General features: G+C 40.9%; 1 protein-coding gene across 1 annotated transcript; it reads right to left on the bottom strand.

The window, feature by feature from the left end:
* LOC143117736 (uncharacterized) lies at positions 1-25,745 on the bottom strand. Its single transcript, XM_076279289.1, has 8 exons — positions 25,737-25,745; positions 25,107-25,157; positions 24,149-25,025; positions 9,452-9,528; positions 1,746-1,952; positions 1,380-1,612; positions 1,046-1,112; positions 1-87 (listed from the first exon to the last, which is right to left on the bottom strand). The coding sequence occupies exons 1-8, from the start codon at positions 25,743-25,745 to the stop codon at positions 1-3; spliced, it is 1,608 nt and encodes a 535-aa protein (XP_076135404.1).

The raw sequence follows: 25,745 nt of genomic DNA on the forward strand, positions 1-25,745 counted from the left end.
TTACTTGGTAAATGTGTTGTGCGTTTTGCTCTGGGACAGGGTCGAGTGAATGAAGAAGAGGATGAGGATGAAGAGAATGGCGTTTGTCTAGTTAAGGTGACAAGAGACACATAACTGCAGACTTGCTCCATGAAGATTTGCCCCACTAACACCTGGGCTACACCAGGTCCACAAGTGAAGTGCAGACTGTAAAAATACTTTTAGTTAATTTTTTTTTTTCTTTTTCCGAACGTTCACACCACTATCACATCTGGTGTAGCCAGTACTGTTGATTATAGTGGAAGCTAATTGTTGACATGCAGTCAGGAGAGACGGGGGAGGCAGTGGCTCACCAGTCATGCTCCCATGAAAATAAAGGTAATAAAATGTAAAATAATATTTTTCCACACAATATTTGTTTCCTTACTAAATTATGTAATAAATCTTATCTTGAGTTAATTTTGCTTACAACAAAATCGCTGCCACTGGAAAAGCGAGATGTTTAGATGCCGCTATCACAACTGTTATAAGATATTGACAGCGCAAAACGGGGTACATTCGGGCTGGCTTTTGGGCTAGATTGAAACACACCCCATAAGTATGTATAATTTCATCTCTGCATTTATCCCAATCCGTGAATTAGTGAAACACACAACACACAGTGAGGTGAAGCACACACTAACCTGGAGCAGTGAGCTGCCGTGGATGTGGGCATAGGAGAGCAGTGCTCAACCACTTTCCCCGCCCACATTTTTCATACTGGTCGGGGATCGCACCGGCAACCCTTCGGTTACAAGCCGAAGCCCTAACCAGGCCACGACTGCCCCAGCAAATCAATCGGCCTGTTACCAGCAATTTGCATGTGGCTACACCAGCCTCTTCCACCACCACAGCAACAAAGCCGTTACATACTGCATCAATGTTTTTATGTTTATCTGCTCATGCTCCAACTCTCTCCAAGGATGCAGAAATTGATTGAAACATACCCCATAATCAAATGCAAACGGCGTGTTACCAGACTCAAATTTTTATAACAATCAATCAAATCAAATTTTGATCAACTCACTCCAAGGATGCAGCATACAGGACCCAGGAAACTCCAGTTGAATCCTTTATCATAATTCAACCAGCACCTATACAGTATAACAAAACCGTGTATCATCATTCAACCAGCACCTTTATGCTATAACAACTCTAAGCAACTATAGAGGCTTAACATACTTTTTTCTTGCATGTGCATCTACACATTATATAGGTAGAGACATTTGGAGGACAGTGTTGGAAGGTTGTTCCTTTAATACTCTCTCCCATCTTGATGAAGTTACAAGGTGCATTTCGCTGAATATGACAGAAAGTATATTATGAAAGAGTTGTGAATGACACCTTCAAAAGCCACTCACCTGTCACTCCCATAACCCTCAGGCACAATCCCCGCCGACACGGCAACAATGGCGATGGGAGCTCCGTAACCAATCAGGCACTGGTATCCCCAGTGAGGCCCCATTCCCCGTGGGGATCTGATGTCTTTGAGCCGGCGAACCGCGTTATAAAGCCAGGCGGTCTCCAGGAACATCCACAGGAAACAGCACAGGAAGAGGAAATGGAGCACTCCAGAGAGCACTGTGCACAGGACCTGCACATGGGCCAGTGAGCGCCAGTTCAGACAGGTATGGCAGGTAGAAAGAAAGAGAAATGAATCTGTTGGCATTTACAGTGTATAATTCCTTAATAATGAGTTATGTGGACATACAGTAGTGTGTTCACACCTTGTGGGGGCGGATGAGGTGGATGAACTCCTGGACAAGCAGGAAGAGGAGGTGAGCCAGCAGCAGACTAATGCAGAGGTTCACACGAGCCGGGTTTGTCACTTTGGGGCTCAGGCCGCAGAGGGCAAAGGTCAACAAGGCCAAAGTCAGGGACCCCAACCCAATCGAAACGCCAATCCTATTCAGCATTTCCATTGTGTGGTCTGTCTTTGAGCAGAGATACAGTGATATATTGTAAAATGTCATGTGTGAAGCTTCATGTCATTGTCATCATCATGTGTACTCCCTGGGTACTGAAACCATGATTTCTAGCCCTTTGCGACACTGGTCCCTACCCACTCTCTTTCGCTTACAGAGTGCACTCGGGAACAGGGGCGTCATGCAAGGCAAAATTCAGAGGGGGCACAATCAGGCACATTTTTTCAGGAGATTTTGAAATTCTGGCTGCTAAACATACCATTTCAATGCAGTTTGGGAGGGACAGAAATACCTTAACAGAGCAAGCAGCAACCATCCTCTATCTGAGGACTAAGCTAAAGTATCTATTTTGTAAGTTAATGTAAAACATAGGTTTCACTCGGGAATCACTCTCACAGCTAACTTGAGGGACAAAGTTCCCTCTCCCTAGCGGAAACAGGATCTGACGTTACCATGGATTTGTTTACAGGCGTACCAGAGGTCGTATACGGAGAGCCTGGCCACTCCGTATTAAGTCCCATTGTACCGAATTTTGGTTGCAGTTCCACCAGAGTTCCACTGGGGGCGATCGCCATGAGTGCAGAATGAATGGGAGTCAATGGAGCTAGACGGCTACATTTGTCTCTTTCACCTGATTGTCGATGACAAATCTCAGATTTGATTGTAGTTTGTATAACTTCAACATGGGTTATAGGTCAAAAGTTGAATGAACGAGTACTTATGTCCTTTTGATTTCTTACAGGTTGGGTAGTTGTTGCCCATAACACGCTAGCATTGTGCAAATGAATGACATCATTGATACGTTTGAAAGGCTTTTTAGAACAATTAAGTAACTTTAAAAAATATAATACTCAACCAAGTGTATTTTCTTTGCCTCCCATTTCGAATACAATATTCAAATTACTTGAAAAAAAATTATATCCCGAGAAAAGTGGATTTTGAGGGGTACAGCTGCATAGACCTCCATGCATTCTGCACTCGTGGACGAGCGCCCTCATGTGGAACCACAGAAGGAACTGCAATCAGTTCAGAAACCGGAAGTTTTCCGAGAGTGGCAGTTCTCCCCTTATTAGACATTCTCAATCAATCAATCAATTTATTGCTTATAGAGCACCAAAACATAACACATGTATCAGGGCGCTTTACAGAATGTAGGCAATCAGAGAAAAAAAGAGAAAGGAAGAAAAGAAAAGCAAGAGAGAGGCCCATGGGTAACAGGGGCGAGGAAAAACTCCCTAGAATTGGAGATATATATAGGAAGAAACCTCGAGCAGATCCACGACTCAAGGGCCTGACCCATCTGCCTAGGGTCAGTACATGACAGTAAGGTCTGTATACATGACAAATGCATATGGTAGTCGGGTGTAGAGAATAAGACATGGTGTTAAAAGCACTTGAGCTGAAAGTTACAAGAGGTGGGATGATTAGGCTACTTGAGCTGAAAGTTACAAGAGGTGGGAAAATTCTCTGAGCGTACTCACATTTGTACGAAGTGGCCTCCATGACGTGGCCCAATAATTGACGCACACCTTCGTCAAGTTACCATCAGTGTTCACTTGGCGTTGGAGGATTTATAACACACTACACATTAAGAGTAATTGGTTTCGGATGGCCCTTAATATGGCGGGCCCTCCACGTGAATGCGCAAACGGAGTGTAAGTGGCTAAGGGCGTAGTAACTTTCTAAAAAAAGTTAGGTACTTTCGGCCTCTGTTAGCTCCTAGCTAACGGTGCTCATACACGCTTGCACTGAATGCAGTAGGAGACGCATCTGATTCACTTCACATTGGCTAACGTCATCCATTGTAGTATTGTGGTTCCGTTGCAAGCAATGTTCAACTTTTTCTGTACTAATGGTCAGCAACGGAAGGCACCAACCAATCCAATTATGGTATGATTCAATGCTCACACCCCCAACTGCCGGAAAAACCCACCAGCATGCTGTAACGCATGTGAGCGCTAGGTAAGCATTGCTACAAGAACTACTAGCTACTGCTACTAGCTACTTACTACTAGCATACTTGATGATGATGCTAGCTACAACCCCAACACAGAAAAAGTTGGGACGTTGTGTAAAATGCAAATAAAAACAGAATGTCACAATATACAAGTCTCATAAACCTATATTTAGCAGCAAAAAGGACAAAGACAACATATCAAATGTTGAAAATAAAACTTTGGGCTATTTCATGGAAAGTATATGTTAATTTTGAATTTGATGCCAGCAACATGTCTGCCTCTCTGGGATGCTCTTTTTCATACCCAATTGTGTTGCCAGTTACCCTAATTAGTGGTGAAACATTCTTCCTTTTGTTTTCTTTATCATTAAACGTTTCCAGCATTTTGTTACCCCATCCCAACTTTTTTTGAAACATGTTGCTGGTATCAAATTCAAAATTAACATATATTTTCCATGAAATAATCAAATTTGTCATTTTCAATATTTGATATGTTGTCTGTATCCTTTTTGCAACCAAAAATGAGTTTAAGAGATTTGCAGATTACTACAGTCTGTTTTTATTCACACTTTTTCTGTTTTGGGTTTCTACTAGCAACTTCATTCCAGTACACACAGGAGAGTGAACTGTTAGCATCCATCTCCTAAAAAAGAAGAATACGGCTGCCATTTAACCTGTTGAGGAGTGAATTATTTTCCTGGTTCCTGTTTTCAAAACTTGAACTCTAAACGGTTCAAGACAAGCTCTCATGTTCCGTCCAGAGGCAGCGCGACCCATTGGGCAAGGTCGGCAAGGCCTCGTCATGTTTCATATTTCGTGTTTTTCATTATTATTATTACAATTATTATTAATTGCCATTGCACATGATCACATAGCTAGCCTACACGAACAGATGCGAACCAAAGGTGGAAATTAGCACCCAGGTAAATCGCGCCGATTTGAGTTACCTACAGTGAGCCGCAGCATGGCACAGCGCTTTACTTTTTGACACTAGGCCTACAAGAAACTGCCGCTATGCTCTCATGTGACACTGCTACGCTTACTGCAGAGAGAGATCTGTGGATCTGTGTTGTATCTTTACAGGCTAATATTCTTGAAGTGGCCCGCATGCTAGCCCTATTTAAATACTGCCCACTGCATGCAACCTTCACAGAACACACTGCTATTTAGATGAGGCAGACGGGCACAAAGTGCGGCCACTCATTCTTCTCTGTTGAACTACTCGCTAAGTACCCATCACACAGATATCCCATGAAACAGTCTGCCATAAAATTAATTTAGATTAATCAAGAAATGTAATAGGCAGGTTTACTACAAAGGCTGAGGGTTCTGCCATCGCTACGACAGTAAAAAGACAGGACATCTCCACCAATGCCAGTGAAGCGATACCAGCCCTCTGTGAGGTCAGTGTCCGTTTTTGGTCGCCAATAGTTAAAGTTGTAGTTCCTCCATGGCTCAGACAGATTTGTGTAAGTTTAGCAAATATCTAGATGAAGAGAGAAAATGGCCAAACCTCATTTGTTTAGAACGGTGGTGTATTAATGCAGAAGTAATAGTGTGTAAGGGGCTGCAGCACTTCTGTGTGTTTAAGAAATTATTCATTTAAAAATCTACATCCTGTTATTTAAGGAAACTTGAATAAAACATATCGTCTTCACATCAGCTGAATATGCAGGAATGTTTCAAATACCTATGTTGTGTTTGGTGACATAAGGTACTACAGCAAGTTATGTATTGTCTCAATTCATAGAGTGCTGTAATCATTAGACTGTATCAGTGGCTCTGGAACTTTTTCTGTGATTCCCCACTTTGGAGGTGAAGTATTTCCAAGCCCCACCTGATCCCATCAACCTGGCAAAATGTTAAAATATGTTTTTCATTTTGGTTCCTGTTACATTTCCTGTCTCGGTCGGCTGGATAAGGTGTTATTTTAATTAATATATTGGTCTGTTTATGACTCCAATGTTTGTGTGTTGCTATGTTGTTTTGAATCTATTATCTTCCTTAATCCTTATCAAATAATATGCCATGAAGGTAGGCACAAAAAATTAAAAATGTTCCCCTGTTCATCGCACCCTACTTGTCATGTCTCTATTCCCCAGTAGTGGGGCCTGCACTTTGAGAACCACTGGACTATATAGACTATATACCAATTAGACTCCAATGTCTCAATTTATAGAGTGCTGTGTGTAAGGTTTGGGAGCCATGCTTTAGGACACTGCTGTGAGATATACACACACACACACACACACACACACTAATGGCTTCCTGGTTGTGGCTTTATTGCACTAAGCAAAAACACAGCATGGCTTCACATTAACATTCTGCTAACACTTTACGGTAAGAGTACATGAATTATCATGAATACATGCATGCATTAATTCATGATTTATGCAATACTTCATTCCTTTACAGTATATCTTATGAATCATCAGGAATTTATTCATGACGTCATGAACAACACATCAACTAAAGCATTAGGTACGATAGATACATCATTATGATTTATGATTTCTTAAGGAAGATCATCATGATTATATGAATTCGAGGTTAGTTACTCATGTTTGTGGCCCCTCAACTAAAGTGTGAACAATGACATGTGTTTAGAGAACTGCACAAGATGTGTTCAAATGAGAATTTTAGCAGTGATAACCACATTTTTGGCAGAAAAAGAAATAATCATGATCATCCTTAATAAATCATAATGATGTGCCCACCATAGTAAATGCTTAAGTTGATATGTTGTTCATGTATGAGGTTACAGATGATACAATATGAATTCATGGAAATTCCCGATGATTCATGAGATATTAAAGAATGAAGTAATACATAAATCATGAATTAATTCAGGCATGAATTCATAATAATTAATGTACCCTTACTGTAAAGTTTTACCAAACATTTAGTTTCCACTGAGTTTTCACATCACACCAACAAGCATTATATGTCAAAGCAAGAGAACTCGCTATAAAGTTAGTACCGTAGGCTGGATTAATAGTCATGGATTAAGCCTTTAGTCCAAGACTAAACAAATTTCAATGCAGATTTGTACCGAAGCATCTTTTAGTCTGGGACTGGGTTTAGTGAATGTTCTGTATACATAATCTGTAATGTCTCAGTTCAATTCACACATTAACCTGTTGGAGTAGCTGATTGTCTCAGTCTATCCAACAGGTCTAGCTGGTAAATTGAGTTCACCTGAAGAGTTAAGTGGACTGCTTGGGGTAGTCAGGGATTCCAGCTGCGCTGCCACACATGGAGCTCCATTCAGGAGACAAAATATGATGAGAACTGCCAAAGAATAAGCACAAACTTCATTATCACACACAACAGTAGTAAAAGGTAAGGAGTAAAAAGTAAGTGATGAAATGAAACACAACAGATAAATAAATATGAAATAAATATGAAAAATGAATTGATTTTATTTCAATTAAATCGAGAGATGTAATATACATATATTACACAAATACAGATATAAATAATAAACAATAATAAATAATGTACCTAAATCTATCTAAATAATAAATCATATATCTATCAAATTAATTACAATAATTTCTTTTCATCTTATCAAGGCTACTTACATGTCAATCGAAGGACATTTGTTCCCTTATTGGCCAGATGGCCAACCATCTTCAAGGTACGTAATCCCATATAAACTCCTTTTGGGGAGCAAGTCTGGACAGCCATGTCAGCTACAGCTGACTCACAGTTGTGAAATGGTGTCAGTCACCTAAGGGTCATACAGTATGCAGTGCATAGACAGCAGCACAGTGGGAAGGTAGGCTACTAAGCAAAGCTGACACACCCAGATGAAAGGCACCACTGTGCAGGTGGCCTCATGGAAGTTGAGGAAACGCTGGTGGAGAGGTAACCCTCAAAACAAGCCCCAGGTCAGATCAGACTGTTATAATCTGTGCAGATTCAAGTCCTGTTTTACATCCTGTTGCCTGCAGTTGTGTTTGTTTATTTATTTATTTATTTGTTTAATGGGGACAATGATCATTCATTAACAGACAAAAAGCTGTAAATAAGTCTGAGTTAGCTTGTGAATGCTGATTTCCATCCGTTTTCCAAAGCCAGCCTAGAATAATACAGCAAACAGAAAAATGAACCAATTAAAATAAAGTATAAGTGGCTAGGCAAGCTGTAACTCACAGTTGTGAAATGGTAAGAGTCACATAAGGTAAGGGACATTCAGTATGTAGTGCATAGACAGCAGCACAGTGAGTAGGTAGGCTACTGTGTTCCAGAGAAGCGATGGTGACGTGTCCAGATGAAAGGCACCACACAGAAGGTGGCCTCAAATGCAAAGTGTGGTCACGCTGGTGGAGAGAGTGTATCAACAATACAAGCCCCGGGCCGATATAATCTGTGCAGATGCAAATCCTGTTTCACATCCTGTTGTCTAGTTGCATTGATACTTACTTGTTCTCATACTGCCTCTCTGAATTTGTTAGTAAATAAATTCAGTGAGATGGAACAAGAGAGGTAAATATTCCCTGTTGGATATATTTTATATAAGCCTTTAATCATACATACATACAATTAGGTTGGTATTGTATGTAGTCTCGGAGTAAGTTACATAGATCTTTACCCATTTCGGTAACACTTTATGGTAAGGGTACATGAATTATAATGAATTCATGAATGAATTAATTCATGATTTATTCATATTCATTCATTAATATCTAATTAATCATCAGGAGTTTACATGAGTTCATAGTTTGTCATTTGTGACCTCATACATGAATAACACATTACCTAAAGCAGGTATGGTGACCACATCATTATGAATTAGGATTTATTAAGCATAATCATGATGACTATTTATTTTTCTGCCAAAAATGTGGTCAACACTGCTCAAATTCTGGTAAGAACACAACTTTGGAGTTCTCTAAACACATGTAATTTTTCACTACTTCAGTTGAGGGGCCACAGACATGCTGAATGTATGAGCAATTAACCTAAAATTCATGTAATCATGATGATCATGCTTAAGAAATCATAAATCATAATAAACCAAACCCATCGCACCTAATCCTTTAGTTGATGTGTTGTTCATACATGAGGTCATCATGAATGAGAGTATATGAATTCATGTCAAATCCTGATGATTCATAAGATATAAAGGAATGAAGTAATGCATAAATCATGAATTAATTCATGCATGAATTCATGATCATTCATGTACCTTTATTCTCTAAATTCTAAATTTATACTCTAAATTCAAGTCTTATTTACCATTGTGAGCACCTCACAAGGTGTGAGTTTACCATCATCAAACAAATACATTCATGTACCTTTACCATAAAGTGTTACCCATATTTATTCATAACCTTTGTGTTAGTAAAATGATTGAATGTCCTGTGAATTAATAGCTAGATGAATAACTTTATAATAACTAGTGCTTCAAGAGACTGATCTTGGCCTTAATGACTTCTGTCCAGTTGCACTCACCCCCATCATCATGAAGTGCTTCGAGAGGCTGGTCCTGGCCCACCTCAAGACCTGCTTACCACCCTCACTGGACCCTGCCAATTCGCCCTACCGTCAGAACAGGAGCACGGAGGATGCCATCTCTACGGCACTTCACTCCGCCCTGTATCTCCTTGACAATAGCAACACCTATAGTATTTGAGAATTCAGATTAGATAACCTCACCTCCTCAACCCTCACCCTGAACACCGGCGTGCATTATCCTGAGCCCTCCCTTACTCCCTCTTCACCTTCGACTGCATACCTGTGCATGGCTCTAACCCCATTGTTAAGCTTGCAACTGCATTGTCAACCTGGCTCTCAACACCAAGAGGACCAAAGAGCTCATTGTGCACTTCAGGAAGTCAAAAGCTAGCACACACACACACACACACTCTTCCTCATCTAGACAAGTGCTATTTCAAGAAAAAGTCCTTGTATATGGGTCTAGAGGCATTTCTTAGTAAAAGTTGGGAACAGGACTTTTTATCATAATTAACATGTGCTGAATCCAACTAGCCCTGTTCCCAAGCAGAATTTTGAGTTTTTGACCATCTAATTAGCATAAACAAAATGGCTGCCAAAATGGCGATTTTGGGCACTTTCTTCAGACGGGCATCATTAACAACCTGGCTCTCAACACCAAGAGGACCAAAGACCTCATTGTGGACTTCAGGAAGTCAAAAGCTAGCACACAAAGCCCCATCCTCATCAACAGGACTGAGGTGGAGCATGTCACCAGTTCATGTTTCTGGGTGTCCACTCTGGACCTCTCTTGGACCCTCAACACCTCTACCTTGATCAAGAAGGCTCACCAGCATCTCTTCTTCCTGAAGAGACTAAAGAACACAACCTCTCTCCTCAGATCCTGGTGAACTTCTAAACCTCTACCGCTGCACCATTGAGAGCATCCTCACCAACTGTGTCACAGTATGGTATGGCAATTGCTCTGCCTCCGACTGGAAAAGGACGGCAGAGGATGGTGAAAACTGCTCAACGCATCACTGGTTGGTTCCTCACACCCCTCCATCAACTCCCCCCCCCCCCCCCCCGGTGCCTCCTTGCCTGTGCCTGTTGAGGTGTCCATGTCGATGCCAACCTTCACAGGGACAACAAGGAGGCGAACATTTTGCCCCTATCCCACCCATAGTTATCTATTTATATTTATAAATGTACACACTTTATTACACTTAAACATAGCGATATTCTACTGATATTTCTACGGTTGTTCGTGATTAGTTCAAAGGAACTCCAATGATTTTAAACTCCAAAACATGTGTCCACCCACCACGAAGAAGATGTTTACCAATGAAGTAAGGCCACACTCTTTGCCAAAGAGGACCGTAAACATAGTCAAGAGTATAATAAGGTGATAATAATGCTAATTAGCATAATAATAGTTTTTTTTTTGCATTTAGATTTTTTTCATAGCCTTTACTTTTTATTTATTGGCCACTGGAGATTTCTGAGATGCACACATATGAACAATATGAATTTATTTACATGGTATAATGATGTCCGCCCAAAGAAAGTGCCCAAAATCGCCATTTTGTTTATGCTAATTAGATGGTGAAAAACTCAAAATTCTGCTTGGGAACAGGGCTATCTTTGGGCTCCCAACTTTTACTAAGAAATGCGTCTAGAGCTATATACAAGGACTTTTTCTTGAAATAGCACTTGTCTATACACTATATGTGTTCTATGCTTTGGCCACTAGGTGGCAAAAATGCATGCTAGGCTAGGTAGGGCATGCTACCCTGATAGCACAGGGGCATTGAATCCACGTTGAATCAACCTCCGCCGCTTCAAACAAACGTGGATTCAACGCCCCTCAACGCCCCTTTGCTATCTGGGTAGGAAATGTGATTTACACGATGCCTGACGAGCCAGACCCACATTAAAATGTGGGGTCTGGGGACCAGTGTTGGTGAAGTTACTTTCAAAAAGTAGTCGTTACTCGTTACTTCTCAAAAAAGTAACCCGTTACTTTACTTAGTTACCCTCTAGAATATCCCCCTTGCAAGTTCAGCCAACCTCCTGCATCCACAGCACAGAGGCAGGCTAGCGAAATGCTAGCGATTGTTGCAAACATGTGTATAATGGCAGAGCCGGCGAAGAAGCAGGGAAAACCCTTGACGGAAGATGCAAAGAAAAGGAAACGAGCTTCAGAGCGAGCGAGGGCTCGCACACGTATCGACACGTACAGACGCTAGGGGGAGTTTCGTAGAGAAAAAGCATCAGGCTTGCCTGGTGTTCCTTTAACTCGTGTCACACGCTGTTCGCCAACAGCAACATTGACCTTCTTTGTTTTAAAGTAGCAGGGAAATAATGCCGAACCGTTTCAACTCTGCCATCAATCATTATGTTAAGCCCACCTAACGACTCTGATTGGCCCTATCGAAGTTAAATTTTTCCAGCTCGCAAGACAACGGAGAGTTGCTACACTAACCCGGGCAGCACATTGAATTTGCTGCCGCTAGGGTGCGTCTAGATTTCTAGGCTATGAGGTGAATGTAGTAGATGGGAATATCATATCATATCATGACCTGTAGGTGGCACTGCAGTCTTAAGGCTGTGTCATAGCAAGCATGTAGCAGAGTAGTAGAGTGTATGTTCTGGGGTAATGCCCATAAAATGTTCAATAAACTATAAACTTCACTCTGCTGTCTGTACATCATCCATTACTGACAAGGATGTCACAATAGGCATTCAGATGTTGCGATGAATAATGCCGTGTCACTGCTATCAGAAGATTATTTGCATAGCCACTGCTGATTGTGATGAAACATTCTGAACAAGTTGTGATATAGAATTCAGAAGCATTTATTGGAAACATGTAACATGGAACATAGGAAAAAATAATGGAAACTAATAGGGGAGACCGGGGCTGGTTGTCTCACGGGTTGGTTGTCACATTGCTTATTCCAGGAACACTAGGTGATGCTGTGGTAAAATTTTGATATCAAACTGTTACCCGTTGATAGCTTACTCATTTGCACTAGAAATTTTGCTAAGCAGACACACAGCATTGAGGTGAGGAGACAATTTTTAAGTTTCATGGGTCAGAGTAAATTTTCATGTTGGTGTTGTTTTTGTATTCAATTTCAATTTATTGTGCTTATAGAGCACCAAAACATAACACATGTATCATGGCGCTTTACAGAATGTAGGCAATCAGAGAAAGAAGGAAAGAAAGGAAGAAAAGAAAAGCAAGAGAGAGGCCCATGGGTAACAGGGGCGAGGAAAAACTCCCTAGAATTGGAGATATATATATAGGAAGAAACCTCGAGCAGATCCACGACTCAAGGGCCTGACCCATCTGCCTAGGGTCAGTACATGACAGTAAGGTCTGTATACATGACAAATGCATATGATAGTCGGGTGTAGAGAATAAGACATGGTGTTAAAAGCACTTGAGCTGAAAGTTACAAGAGGTGGGATGATTACGTATCCGTTATGGTAATTCGTTATTCCTGATTTAGTGACAGAAAGTTCAATAGTCCAGCGTTGGAATTGTCCAGGGGAAGGGAGTTGTCGAGGGGCATGTGGTGGGTTGGCAGACGGGCCAGTAATCCGGGCAGAGTTGTCATAGGCTGGTGGTGGGTCGCTAGGCTGTACGGGCCAGGAGTCCAGATAGGGGGCAGTAATAGGGCAGTCGAGGATGGGACTTCAGGTGAGATGGGTGAGAGGAGGGCCAACACACGGATGGTTGATGACTGGTGATGATATACCTCACAAGTGAGGTACAGTAAGGAGAAAGAAAGAGAGATGTAGAGTGGGTTAGTATTACTGAAAATCAAAATGGTTAATGTCAATAAGTAATCAGTAGTACTATATATTGTTACAGTATACCATGGTGGGAATAGGCAAGAGAGGGAGAGTTGAGAGAGAGAGAGAGAGAGAAGGGGGGAGAGGAGGGGGGGGGGGGGTTGTACGGCGTGACACATGAAAAGTCCATGACAGCACTATGCTATAGCAGCATAACTAAGGCATGGTGAGGGTTAGTCGACACCAGCGCAGGTATGGTCAGTGACCACCATCGCACGCGTGACTGGGGTGCCAGTCACACGAGGGTGGTCCATTCCAAAAAACCCTGAGGTGGGTGAATTTCCACGCACCATACCTAACTATGGGAGGCAGTAAAGAGGTATGTTTTAAGTCTAGACTTAAAAATAGGGAGGGTGTCTGCTAGTCGAATTGAGGTAGGAAGATTATTCCAGAGGTGGGGTGCGCGATAGCTGAAAGCTCTGCCTCCTACTGTAGTTTTTGAGATTCTTGGAATTACAAGAAGGCCAGTATTCTGTGATCGATCTTTAATATATTCTGGTGCCTGGCCATTAATGGCTTTGTATGTTAGAAGTAATATTTTGAAGTCAATGCGACTTCTAACAGGCAGCCAGTGTAGAGATGCCAGGATAGGGGAAATATGTTCATATTTTTTAGTTCTAGTGAGTGTGCGAGCAGCTGCATTTTGTATAAGCTGTAAGCTCTTTAGACAGGTGTTATTGCAGCCAGCGTATAGAGCATTGCAATAATCAATCCTTGAGGTGACAAAAGCATGGATATATTGGCTTTTGGATATATATTGGCTGTTACTAGTCGAGCTTAGACTTGACACATTTATGTTATAATTAATGCCTCACTGCAAATCCAACTCAAGGTTTTTAGTTTAATTGTATACTTATTTTTAATTAATTTTATCAAAAGTGTGATATGTTTGCATGGCTTTCTGTGTGTATGTGTGTACAGTGTATAGGCTGGTCTGGAGAACATGTAATGTACAAAAATGCCTTTGGCACCATGTGATTTTCTTTTTCTTGCACATATATCTGCTCCCATTTCCCTGTGTGTAGATCTTTCAGTTCCACTGTTTTTGGCTGAGAGAAGAAAGCTATTTTCAGCTGAGAAATAGCTACTTCAAAATGTCCCAATTGAAGTTTAACTTAAGATCTCAATCTATTCTTATCTTGTCTCACTAAGAGATGATTTATTTCCAGTGTTGTGTGTGCAACACACTCCCTTTTCAATTCGGCGCAAAGTTACTTTGCCCGGGGGACAGATTTGACTGCGACACTGCCTTCTCAACTGCGCGCTTGCGCAATAGTCATGAGCTCCACACGGTACGTGACACTGACAGAGGCTGATAGTAGCATGAAAAGCAAGCGAGACTTTTGAGGAATGGAGGTATTCCCATTATTTCGAACTTGTTAAAACTAAGGGGGAGGAATGTGAGTGTAAGGTGCACACTGTGCCCTGGTGACAGTACACTTTTGTCTACTGCTGTTAACTAGAGATGCTCCGATCAGCATTTTTGGGGCCGATCACCTATTACCGATCACCAAAATCATGATCTGCCGATGGCCGATCACTGCCGATCACAGAATGGCAGGGTAATGGGAATCTTATATATTTAATCTAGCAGAGTTTGAACCATGTGTAAAAATTAAACTAACTTATGAATTAACTGTATTGGAAAAAAAAACAGTAGAAATAGGCTACAGTCAAGTGTTTATTTCATTGTATTTAGAAAATGAGATAACTTAAAGGAACACGCCACCCAATGTCAGTAGTAATATATGTTCTTACCTTAACTTTCACGAGTTGAGTCATACCTCTCCCGTGTCAGTACGTGCACTCAAACGCTCTGGTGCGCAGCTGGACTGTGTTAGCATGTTGCTATGCTAGCGGGCTTTGATGGTAACTAAGCGTAGAAGTAATCTAAAACATCCACGTTTTCCCGACTTAAATACAGTTGCACGAGTAGTTGATAGAAATGCTACGGGCACGTAACATGAAACGTGGCGATTTTCCAAGCGAATAAACCGGAGAACTACAATGTGTGGCGCAATAGCACTTGGGAGTACTTCGACCTAGCGTAGTAGTATTGTTAATACCTAATTGTAGATCCTATCCACCACAGAGTATAGAATCCATGCTGGATCGACCCTCAGCCTCTCCCTCCCCTCTGAGCGAGAGAGAGGCACACACACTAGAGATGCGCTGATGGGCTATTATTTCAACCATAACTGCATAGCAAAACTTATCATCCATCAGCACCAAAGTTTTTTGACCAATTTTCAAAACCGCACCCCCACCATCCGCTGGTTGTTTTAATGTAGGCTATATGGGTGATGCAGCGCTGCTGACGTGAGGCTAGAAAGCCCTTGCCTGTTCTAGAAAGACTGATCTAATGCAGCAAATATATTAAAAGGCTAAAGTCGTACATTGGCTATGTTGTAGCCTATCCCCAGAATATCAGCAGCAAACTCAGTCTCTGTCTCGCAAAACAGTCTCCAAATAAAACGCACATCGGCCTGTTGCCTATTCAGCCATGCAGCTTGTGACAATATATCGTCCAAAATGCTTGATTGCATTGCATTCTCCACATTTTTAGCTAAATTTTCATGTACCACATCAGCATTTTTGTTTAGTGAATCTTTTGTAAATTGCTTTACAATTACCGTCGGGCCTATATTGCCTGGCTTGCCTCAGCTTCGGTCACGTCCTTTTACAATTTTATCATTGTAATAAAAAACGCAATTTGCCACATAATTTCAACATGCTCCTGGCCTACTAATTAATGCCTATTGTACTTTATTTTTTGCAAAAAGAAAGAAATCCTGGATAAAATAACAAGTCATTCAAGTCATTAAAGAAACTCCGACTCCATTCATTCTGAAAGTCCACCGCACAACAGTGCAACGTGCATGTTCACATTTTTAGTAACAACCGCCTTGCAAACTTGCAAACTTGCCTTACACATCTAAGTTTTCCGACTATTTTTCTTACCTTCTTTTTCCGCTGTGGATGTTATTGAGTTTGTAGAAGTTTTAGCTCTTAGGCCCTACGTTCTGAACATCTCGCACTGCCATCGCCCGATGTCATTTCTGAGTCATATCACTCTCTGTCTCTCTTTTAAATGCCTATTCCCTGAATGGTAGGCTACAATTATGTGTTTTATATATAGGCTAATATCGACACAAAATAACCCAGGCAGTCTCATCTAGGATATAACACAGGTTGAAGTCAACGTCAAGTTGGTTCTATTTAGGGAGGTGAATGTGTGTATGACTCAGAAAATGACATCGGAAGACAAGGAGTAAATAGTGGCAAGAGGCAAGCCGAAGGCTGCTGACAAGGGCCCGACGCTATTGTAAAGCAATTTACAAAAGATTCACTGAACAAAAATGCCGATGTGGTACATGAAAATTTAGCTAAAAATGTGGAGAATGCAATGCAATCAAGCAATTTGGACGATATATTGTCACAAGCTGAATAGGCAACAGGCCGATGTGCGTTTTATTTGGAGACTGTTTTGCGAGACAGAGACTGAGTTTGCTGCTGATATTCTGGGGATAGGCTACAACATAGCCAATGTACGACTTTAGCCTTTTAATATATTTGCTGCATTAGATCAGTCTTTCTAGAACAGGCAAGGGCTTTCTAGCCTCACGTCAGCTGCGCTGCATCACCCATATAGCCTACATTAAAACAACCAGCGGATGGTGGGGGTGCGGTTTTGAAAATTGGTCAAAAAACTTTGGTGCTGATGGATGGCTGACGGATGATAAGTTTTGCTATGCAGTTATGGTTGAAATAATAGCCCATCAGCGCATCTCTAGTGTGTGTGCCTCTCTCTCGCTCAGAGGGGAGGGAGAGGCTGAGGGTCGATCCAGCATGGATTCTAAACTCTGTGGTGGATAGGATCTACAATTAGGTGTTAACAATACTACTAGCTAGGTCGAAGTACTCCCAAGTGCTATTGCGCCACACATTGTAGTTCTCCGGTTTATTCACTTGGAAAATCGCCATGTTTCATGTTGCGTGGCCGTAGCATTTCTATCAACTACTCGTGCAACTGTATTTAAGTCGGGAAAACGTGGATGTTTTAGATTACTTCTACGCATAGTTACCGTCAAAGCCCGCTAGCATAGCAACATGCTAACACAGTCCAGCCGCGCACCAGAGCGTTTGAGTGCACGTACCGACACGGGAGAGGTATGACCAGAGCCCGTCTACGGAGAGCCTTGCCACTCCGTATTAAGTCCCATTGTACCGAATTTTGGTTGCAGTTCCACCAGATTTCCACTGGGGGCGATCGCCATGAGTGCAGAATGAATGGGAGTCAATGGAGCTAGACAGCTAAATTTGTCTCTTTCACCTGATTGTCGTTGACAAATCTCAGATTTGATTGTAGTTTGTATAACTTCAACATGGGTTATAGGTCAAAAGTTGAATGAACCAGTACTTATGTCCTTTTGATTTCTTACAGGTTGGGTCGTTGTTGCCCATAACACGCTAGCATTGTGCTAATGAATGATGTCATTGACACGTTTGAAAGGCTTTTTAGAACAATTAAGTGACTTTAAAAAATATAATACTCAACCAAGTGTATTTTCTTTGCCTCCCCTTTCGAAAACAATATTCAAATTACTTGGAAAAAAATTATATCCCGAGAAAAGTGGATTTTGAGGGGTACAGCTCCATAGACCTCCATGCATTCTGCACTCGTGGACGAGCGCCCTCATGTGGAACCACAGAAGGAACTGCAACCAGTTCAGAAACCGGAAGTTTTCCGAGAGTGGCAGTTCTCCCCTTATTAGACATTCTCTGGTATGACTCAACTCGTGAAAGTTAAGGTAAGAACATATATTACACCTGACATTGGGTGGCGTGTTCCTTTAAGGCTACTGTAGGCCATCTTTCCCAAATAAGGCAGAGTAACAAAATTATTCCAAACAAAGAAGGGTCAGGCAGACCAACACACATTAGATCAGCTGTGTTTTTAGATGACCTGTGTGTTCACTAATTTACAGATGGGATAAATGCAGAGACCAATTTCCTTGTATACACAAGTATACTTGGCCGATTTACATTTAATTTTACATAATTGAAGTGAATTAGGTTGGTAATGTATGTAGTCTCGGAGTAAGTTGCATAGGCCTTTACCCATTTCGGTAACACTTTATGGTAAGGGTACATGAATTATAATGAATTCATGCATGAATTAATTCATGATTTATGCATTACTTCATTCATTAATATCTAATTAATCATCAGGAATTTACATGAGTTCATAGTTTGTCATTCGTGACCTAATACATGAATAACACATTACCTAAAGCAGTAGGTATGGTGGGCACATCGTTATGAATTAGGATTTATCATGACTATTCATTTTTCCGCCAAAAATGTGGTCAACACTGCTCAAATTCTGGTTAGAACACAACTTTGGAGTTCTCTAAACACATGTCATTATTCACTACTTCAGTTGAGGGGCCACAGACATGCTGAATGTATGAGCAATTAACCTAAAATTCATGTAATCATGATGATCATGCTTAAGAAATCATAAATCATAATAATGTACCAAACCCATCGCACATAATGCTTTAGTTGATGTGTTGTTCATACATGAGGTCATCATGAATAAGAGTTTATGAATTCATGTCAAATCCTGATGCTTCATAAGATATAAAGGAATGAAGTAATGCATAAATCATGAATTAATTCATTCATGAATTCATGATCATTCATGTACCTTTACCATAAAGTGTTACCCATATTTATTCATAACCTTTGTGTTAGTAAAATGATTGAATGCCCTGTGAATTAATAGCTAGATGAATAACTTTATAATAAGTGCTTCAAGAGACTGATCTTGGCCTTAATGACTTCTGTCCAGTTGCACTCACCCCAGGGCCGTAGTCACCATAGACATTGAGGGGGACGTGTCCCCCCCAATATTCAAATATGACCAAAATGTCCCCCCCAATATTCGGACATAGAAAAATAAAGAAAGAATAAAGCGCTATACTAGGCCTACAGGAAACCAACACGTATCTGAAATGTAATCAAACGTAAATAACGCACAAATTAGTGACCTATGGTTCCAGAGTAGCCTACACCCCTGAGTGGTTTGTCCTGGTGATTTTCCGTTTTTCGTTAGTGGCGTGCGCTATCAAAAGCTTCCATTTACTGCGGTGAGGTAGGGCTGTCAACAATATCGCAAAAGCTACCAGAACAATTTTCACAAAACTTCTTGGAAAGGTGTAGCACAGGCTAAGGAAATCCCATACATGTTTGGAGCCGATCAGACTGAAAGGGAACATTTTCCATATTGTAGCCTATTCTCGCAATGATAGCGAAAGTGAAACGTTTTATTTTAAATGATGGATTTGTGCAAGCCTGTGTCATTTCTTTCACGTCTTTCAACATAAATAATGCATTCATATGCTAGTAGTAATGCCAGAAATTACCGTGTATAGGCCTCTTAGAAATGATTGTTGCATCTTGCATATTATATTTAGATGCGCACTCAATCGCGCATCCATGCAGGCAAAACGTGATCAAATGTGGCGACAATACGTGATAGCAGTTAATGTGAATCGCGGACAATAACCAAAGAAAGGAATTTGCACCTCCATTCACCAATTAAAGGCTGTAGTAGGCCTAGTGTTTCTACATGTTGGCACAAAACGTCATTTCTGTCAGAAGCCAGTCTATAATGCATACAGGGGTACATGAGGTGAGTCAGACAGAAGAGGGGCCTGTCTTAGTAGCATATTCCTGAATCCTGTCCCTTTCAAACTACGTTAAAATTGTGTGATTAGCCGCCAGCATAATAAAATCTAAATTAAAAGACAAAATCTTATTAGGCTCCAAACATGAGTCTAAGCCCTCCCTGAGACCCCACCACAGATTTGGTCCCCCCCAATGTTGACATTATGACTACGGCCTTGACTCACCCCCATCATCATGAAGTGCTTCGAGAGGCTGGTCCTGGCCCACCTCAAGACCTGCTTACCACCCTCACTGGACCCTGCCAATTCGCCTACCGTCAGAACAGGTACAGAACAGGAGGGTGCCATCTCCACGGCACTTCACTCCGCACTGTCTCTCCTTAACAATAGCAACACCTATAGTATTTGAAAATTCTGTTCATTGACTTCAGTTCAGCATTCAACACCATTATCACCTCCAAACTGATCACCAAACTCAGTAAACTGAGCATCAATACCTCCCTCTGAAACTGGATTTTGGACTTCCTAACTAACAGACCGCAGTTTGTTAGATTAGATCAGTGGTTCTCAACCTTTTTTCAGTGATGTACCCCCTGTGAAATATTTTTTCAGCCAAGTACCCCCTAACCAGCGCACAAGAATTACCGCTACACTTCAACCACGACTCCATCGTTTGAGTTTTGACAGTGATTGACAGGTGATGGCGGGTGGCATGTTGGGTCGAACCATCCTGGTATGGGGGGGACTCTGGGTTTTTAGGATAATGAAATTGAATAGCCTACTACTAATATAAAATTCGTTTTATGAACTTATATTTTCCTGAAATATTTATTAAATAATTGTTTTTAAAGTATTTTTGGCATGGATTCTGCTTTTTAAATATATGTATATTTTATTTTTTTCATGTATTAGTACAAGCATTGATTTTATTTAGATTTTTAAAGAATTAAAATATAAAAAGCGTATTATAAAAATTCTTATATTTTGACATGTATCTCTTCACAGCAAGCTCATAGCTGTACATGCATTTCATGTGTGTGTAGGGCCGACTGTACTAAATCTGGCAATATCATTGCCATGGTGGAGGGATTCTCTGGGGCTGAGCAATTTACAGACATATGTCGTGTGCGCCTTACAGAAATAAATGGCATTTTTTTATTTAGTGATTAAAAATGACCTTTCTGTGCTCCATATCTGTGACAGAACTGATCTGACCTGACTTGACCCGAGTTTACGTGTTAGTCTGTGTGTGCCTATGGTGTCTGCACCTATGATTCTCTACAACTTTTTACTGCATTGCCATGAACAAAGTAAAGGCAAAAAAGGTGTTTCTTTGTAGAACAAATTGGAATGCAATGTGAGCCTTGAATTGGATGCCATGCAGGAATTTGCTAGGATCTCAAAACCGGACATTCTTTGCCATAGAGAAAACTCACAATAGCATTGGATTATAAACATGCTTTGCCACAAAAACATGAGGTAAGTCGAGCTATATGAAGTTATTATTTTGCTGTCACTTCGTCTGTTTATAACCCAGAAGGATGTACTTGGTATCAAATGATAGCTCTGTGTCTCCTCTTTCATCTGACATGCGTGGCATATCTATGCGTCCACGGGTTCACGGGTTCGCGAGTAATTCAAACGAGAGTAATGGGTGTGCAGGTGAACGCAGAGAAGCATAGACTGTAAATATGATGCAATTTGATTTCATTTCATGATTTTATTTTTATTTTCATACTTTAACATACAGACAAGTGTTGTCTCGTTGGAAAGCCCCACTTCTGCTCTGTCACGCAATAACGGTTTCATCTCGCTGCAATGAACAGTTGGAGCAATGTAACGGAGAAGAAAGGGTGTGTTTTTTGACGCACTTTGGGCCCTATCATGACATTCTAAAGCGCATCGTCACTCGTCAAAAGCTTATTCAAATTTAGTAGGAAGTCCAGTCCACATTGGGAGGGGTTTCGTTATCAAATGTCGAGCGCATGGCGCAACAAGGTGTTCCTAGGTTTTTTTAATCAGTCATATGGGTGTGTTTGGGGCATAACATTATTTAAACCAATGAGAATGACATCTGTCATTCCCTTTTAACGGCGCAAAGCGCTATATGTCAAATAAATGCAACGGTATTTTGGCATTCAATAGCGCATTTGAAGGAGGCTGCTTGCGAGACCGTATGGAATAGTCATTCCACTAAACCATGCTTTACTAAAACCTAGCATAGCCTTCACGCATTTGCACTCGTCTATTATTTGAACTCATTGGCAAAGTGAAACTAACTTCACCAAGGTGTCAGTCAACGACAAGACAGTTATATGCAGTTACTTTCACTATTGACTGACAATGGGTTACCATCGAAAAAAAATAGGCTGAAAAAAGCAACACTTACCCAAATATTGCTCAAATGACTGAACAAAACAACATTTATCCTGCAGAGGAGTTGCTTATATCTTGTGACAGTGCGTCTTCAGCTGTGCTCTATACGTGTCTCTCGCCTCTCCCCTAATCACTTTTAACCGTCATTACCAATTTGCAAATGATGCAAATTAATAACTACTCATGAGATGTACAGTATTTCGTAATATCTTTATTCTATTATGTTTCCCATTGTAATCATGCAAGTTGCATGGACATGCGCTGGTGTGCGTTCATGAATGATAGAATGATGGTGCGGGTGTTGACAATGCGCTCTTAAAATAACATATAAACTCGCCATAGACTTGGTGTACAATAGTGATTTTTAGACAATGCGCTAAGCCACTCCCTAAGTTATTAATTACCACACCCCTGGGCACATTGTTTAAAAAATAAACGTGCAAAATAAGGAATTACAGTTTGCGCCTGGTGGAAAACGAGTTTTACGCCATGCGCCAGGGTGCAAAATACAGGCCATACTCTTAGTTTAGGAGTTGTCATTTTTCCTAACTAAGAGTATAAGTAAGTATAAGTATATAAGTATATATACTCTTTTGATCCCGTGAGGGAAATTTGGTCTCTGCATTTATCCCAATCCGTGAATTAGTGAAACACACTCAGCACACAGTAAGGTGAACCACACACTAATCCCGGCGCAGTGAGCTGCCTGCAACAACAGCGGCGCTCAGGGAGCAGTGAGGGGTTAGGTGCCTTGCTCAAGGGCACTTCAGCCGTGCCTACTGGTCGGGGTTCGAACTGGCAACCCTCCGGTCACAAGTCCGAAGTGCTAACTAGTAGGCCACGGCTGCCCCAGAGTAGGTCTAAAAGGCTTTGTGAATAACTTTTAAGAGAAAACTACTAGCTAAAATCTTTTAGTGCGATTTAGGAGTACTCCTAGAGGTAAGATAAAAGGCTTTGTGAATACGGACCTGGTGTCTACAAGGCTAGGTTTCAGTCAGTAGAGATAACAGTTTACATTCCAACATGATGGAAGGCCAAGATGTATGTTGATTTAGAAACAAATGTGACACAACAGCAAAAATAATATGTGTGAAGTACATATTTATTAATTGGTTTATTCTGCAATTGACATTTAGCACATGCTTTTGTGAATGAATGTACATGCTTAATAATGAGTCCTAAGTCAAGGATTGTATCGTAAACATGCTAATTACCAACCAGTTTGAAAATTCTAAAACAACGATGTATTTCAATACTTCAAAATAACATTTGATGAATTAACCATACATTTTTCAGTAGCGATACGTGTGTAGATTTAAACAAAATCTAGTTTGGTTCTTACCGGGGCTTTTACTGCCTGAAATATCAGATTTTGTGTACAATGCTCGGAGTTTAGTGCTTGGCTGGTGGGTGCCTATTCCCAACCTTTCTCACGGCACATCAACGGCTAGCTTTGATTGGTTTGATTTTCTAATTCTAATAAAGTTATATGATTTCATTGCCCAAATTTGTCATCAAGAAATGAGAGCACTGATGTGCAGTGAAAGAACATGGATTGAGTTTTTGACTATTATTTTTAATTTCAAAAAGTTAACATGCTGCATTTGATCTTTGATCTTCTCCCCCAATCCTATTCCTAAATATGATTCCATCTTGCTCTGAACGCTCCTAATGTTTTATAATGCGTTTAAAAGCTCGATGTATGGCTAATCCCCCAAGTGCTCCCACTATAATTCCTATAGGTCCTCCCACTGCCCCGATAGTTGCGCCCCCGACTACTCCCCCAACTGTTCCCAAGATTGTTCCCCCGGCTGCTGCCCCAACTGCTGCCCCAATTCCTTGATTTTTTAAATTCTTTTTTTTCTCCTTACGTGCTGCACTTTTTTCTGCATCCTCTCTCTTTTTCTCTGCTTCCTCTCTCTTTTTATCAGCTTCCTCTCTCTTTTTATCAGCTTCCTCTCTCTTTTTCTTTTCCTCTTCTGCAATCATTTCAGCTTTCACTCTCATTTTCTTTTCCTCTTCCCTGATCTTGTCCTCATACTCCTTTCTTTTTCTCTCCTCCTCCTGTCTCTTCCTCTCCTCCTCTTCTCTAATCTTTTCCTGAGCCTCCTGGTACATCTTGTTTGTGTAGTATTGTCCTTCATTCTTCTCCACCATGGTGTCAATCTTCTTCAGCAGCTCATTCACTTGAGCCTTGTCATCATGTTGATCATTATTGAAAACATGATATAAACCACTATATGTTTTGATGACCTTTTGAATCTCAGGATCGTTTATACTATCTTCCACTGACATTCCCTTCAACATATCAACATGAGTGAACAACACCATGGTGAACTCTGCCGCTCTTCTCCCAAAGATCTCCTGGAGCCACTTCACTGCGTTCCTCTCCTCCGCTGTGAATCTTCCCATCCTGATCACCAGCAGGAAGGCATGAGGCCCAGGAACAGACATCTTAACACACTTCTCTATCTCTCTTTTCAGATCAGCTTCTGTCTTGTTTGTATCAAACACTCCTGGGGTGTCCACCACTGTGATCTTTCTCGTGCCAACCTTTGTGACATGTGGTTCACATGTAGTAGTGACAGATGTACAACCTGGACTTTCTTCGAAGAGCTTTTCCCCCAGGATGGTGTTTCCTGATGCACTCTTCCCGGCTCCAGTTTTACCCAGCAACACAACCCTAAGGTCTGAAGAGCAATAATCAATTGCATGGCATGAGCAATTTATGTCTTCTTGGATATTTTTCTATTTCGTATAGGCTGTTTTAAATGTGTGTTGGTATATGTTTAATTACAGGTTTGCATATTACCACATTTGTATTCATACCTGCGTTTTGATATCCCTGCATTTTTCTTGACACTGGAAACGTTTTTCAGCCTGAAGGGGGACAAAACATCATGAGAGGAGGAGAAGATGTTGGCGGAAAAAACGTAATTTATTTTAAACAGTAATTTAATAATAGTAATTTATTTTCATGGACATTGGGAATGGGACATTGTGGATCGATCCTTCTATTCTTGATTACTTAACCTGTTGATGTAGAGGGGGAAAATGAGCAATTTTCACCTATATTGTACGGTTCCATTTTAAACTTAAATATCTATGGCTCTTGCACTTCTCCATTTTCAGAAAAAAAAACACAGATCGTAATACACTGCTCAAAGCTTTCATTCACCACAACTTAACAATATACACAATATATATTATTTCTTATAGACAGTTTCTCCATCTTAAGAGGAAATGCGATCGTGGTGATGATTTTCAGTCCAAGTCTTCAGAACTGTTTGACCGATTTACTTTAGAATAGGGAACATTTTCTGCATTACAAAGACTTAATTATGAGTCATTTGTACACTATTTGCACTTGTGGTTTAGTGCCTAGTTCCATTTGAAAAGAGCGTCTTTGATAAGTATTAATAGGAGTGAATAGCTGTTCTTGTGGTACTACCACCTTACAAGGTCCAT

The sequence above is a fragment of the Alosa pseudoharengus genome, unplaced genomic scaffold (genome assembly GCF_046254945.1).
Source record: "Alosa pseudoharengus isolate Yale_2024_CS ecotype anadromous, Long Island Sound unplaced genomic scaffold, YU_APseudo_1.1 YU_APseudo_1.1_scf_1, whole genome shotgun sequence".
Classification (NCBI taxonomy): Eukaryota; Metazoa; Chordata; class Actinopteri; order Clupeiformes; family Clupeidae; genus Alosa; species Alosa pseudoharengus.

What these genes read in the sequence shown, in the direction of transcription:
- LOC143117736 (XM_076279289.1), bottom strand. An exon ending in ACCTCATCCGCCCCCACAAG is followed by an intron (nt 1,613 to 1,745) that starts GTGTGAACACAC and finishes GCCCATGTGCAG; the next exon opens with GTCCTGTGCACAGTGCTCTC. An exon ending in GAGGGTTATGGGAGTGACAG is followed by an intron (nt 1,113 to 1,379) that starts GTGAGTGGCTTT and finishes TATACTGTATAG; the next exon opens with GTGCTGGTTGAATTATGATA.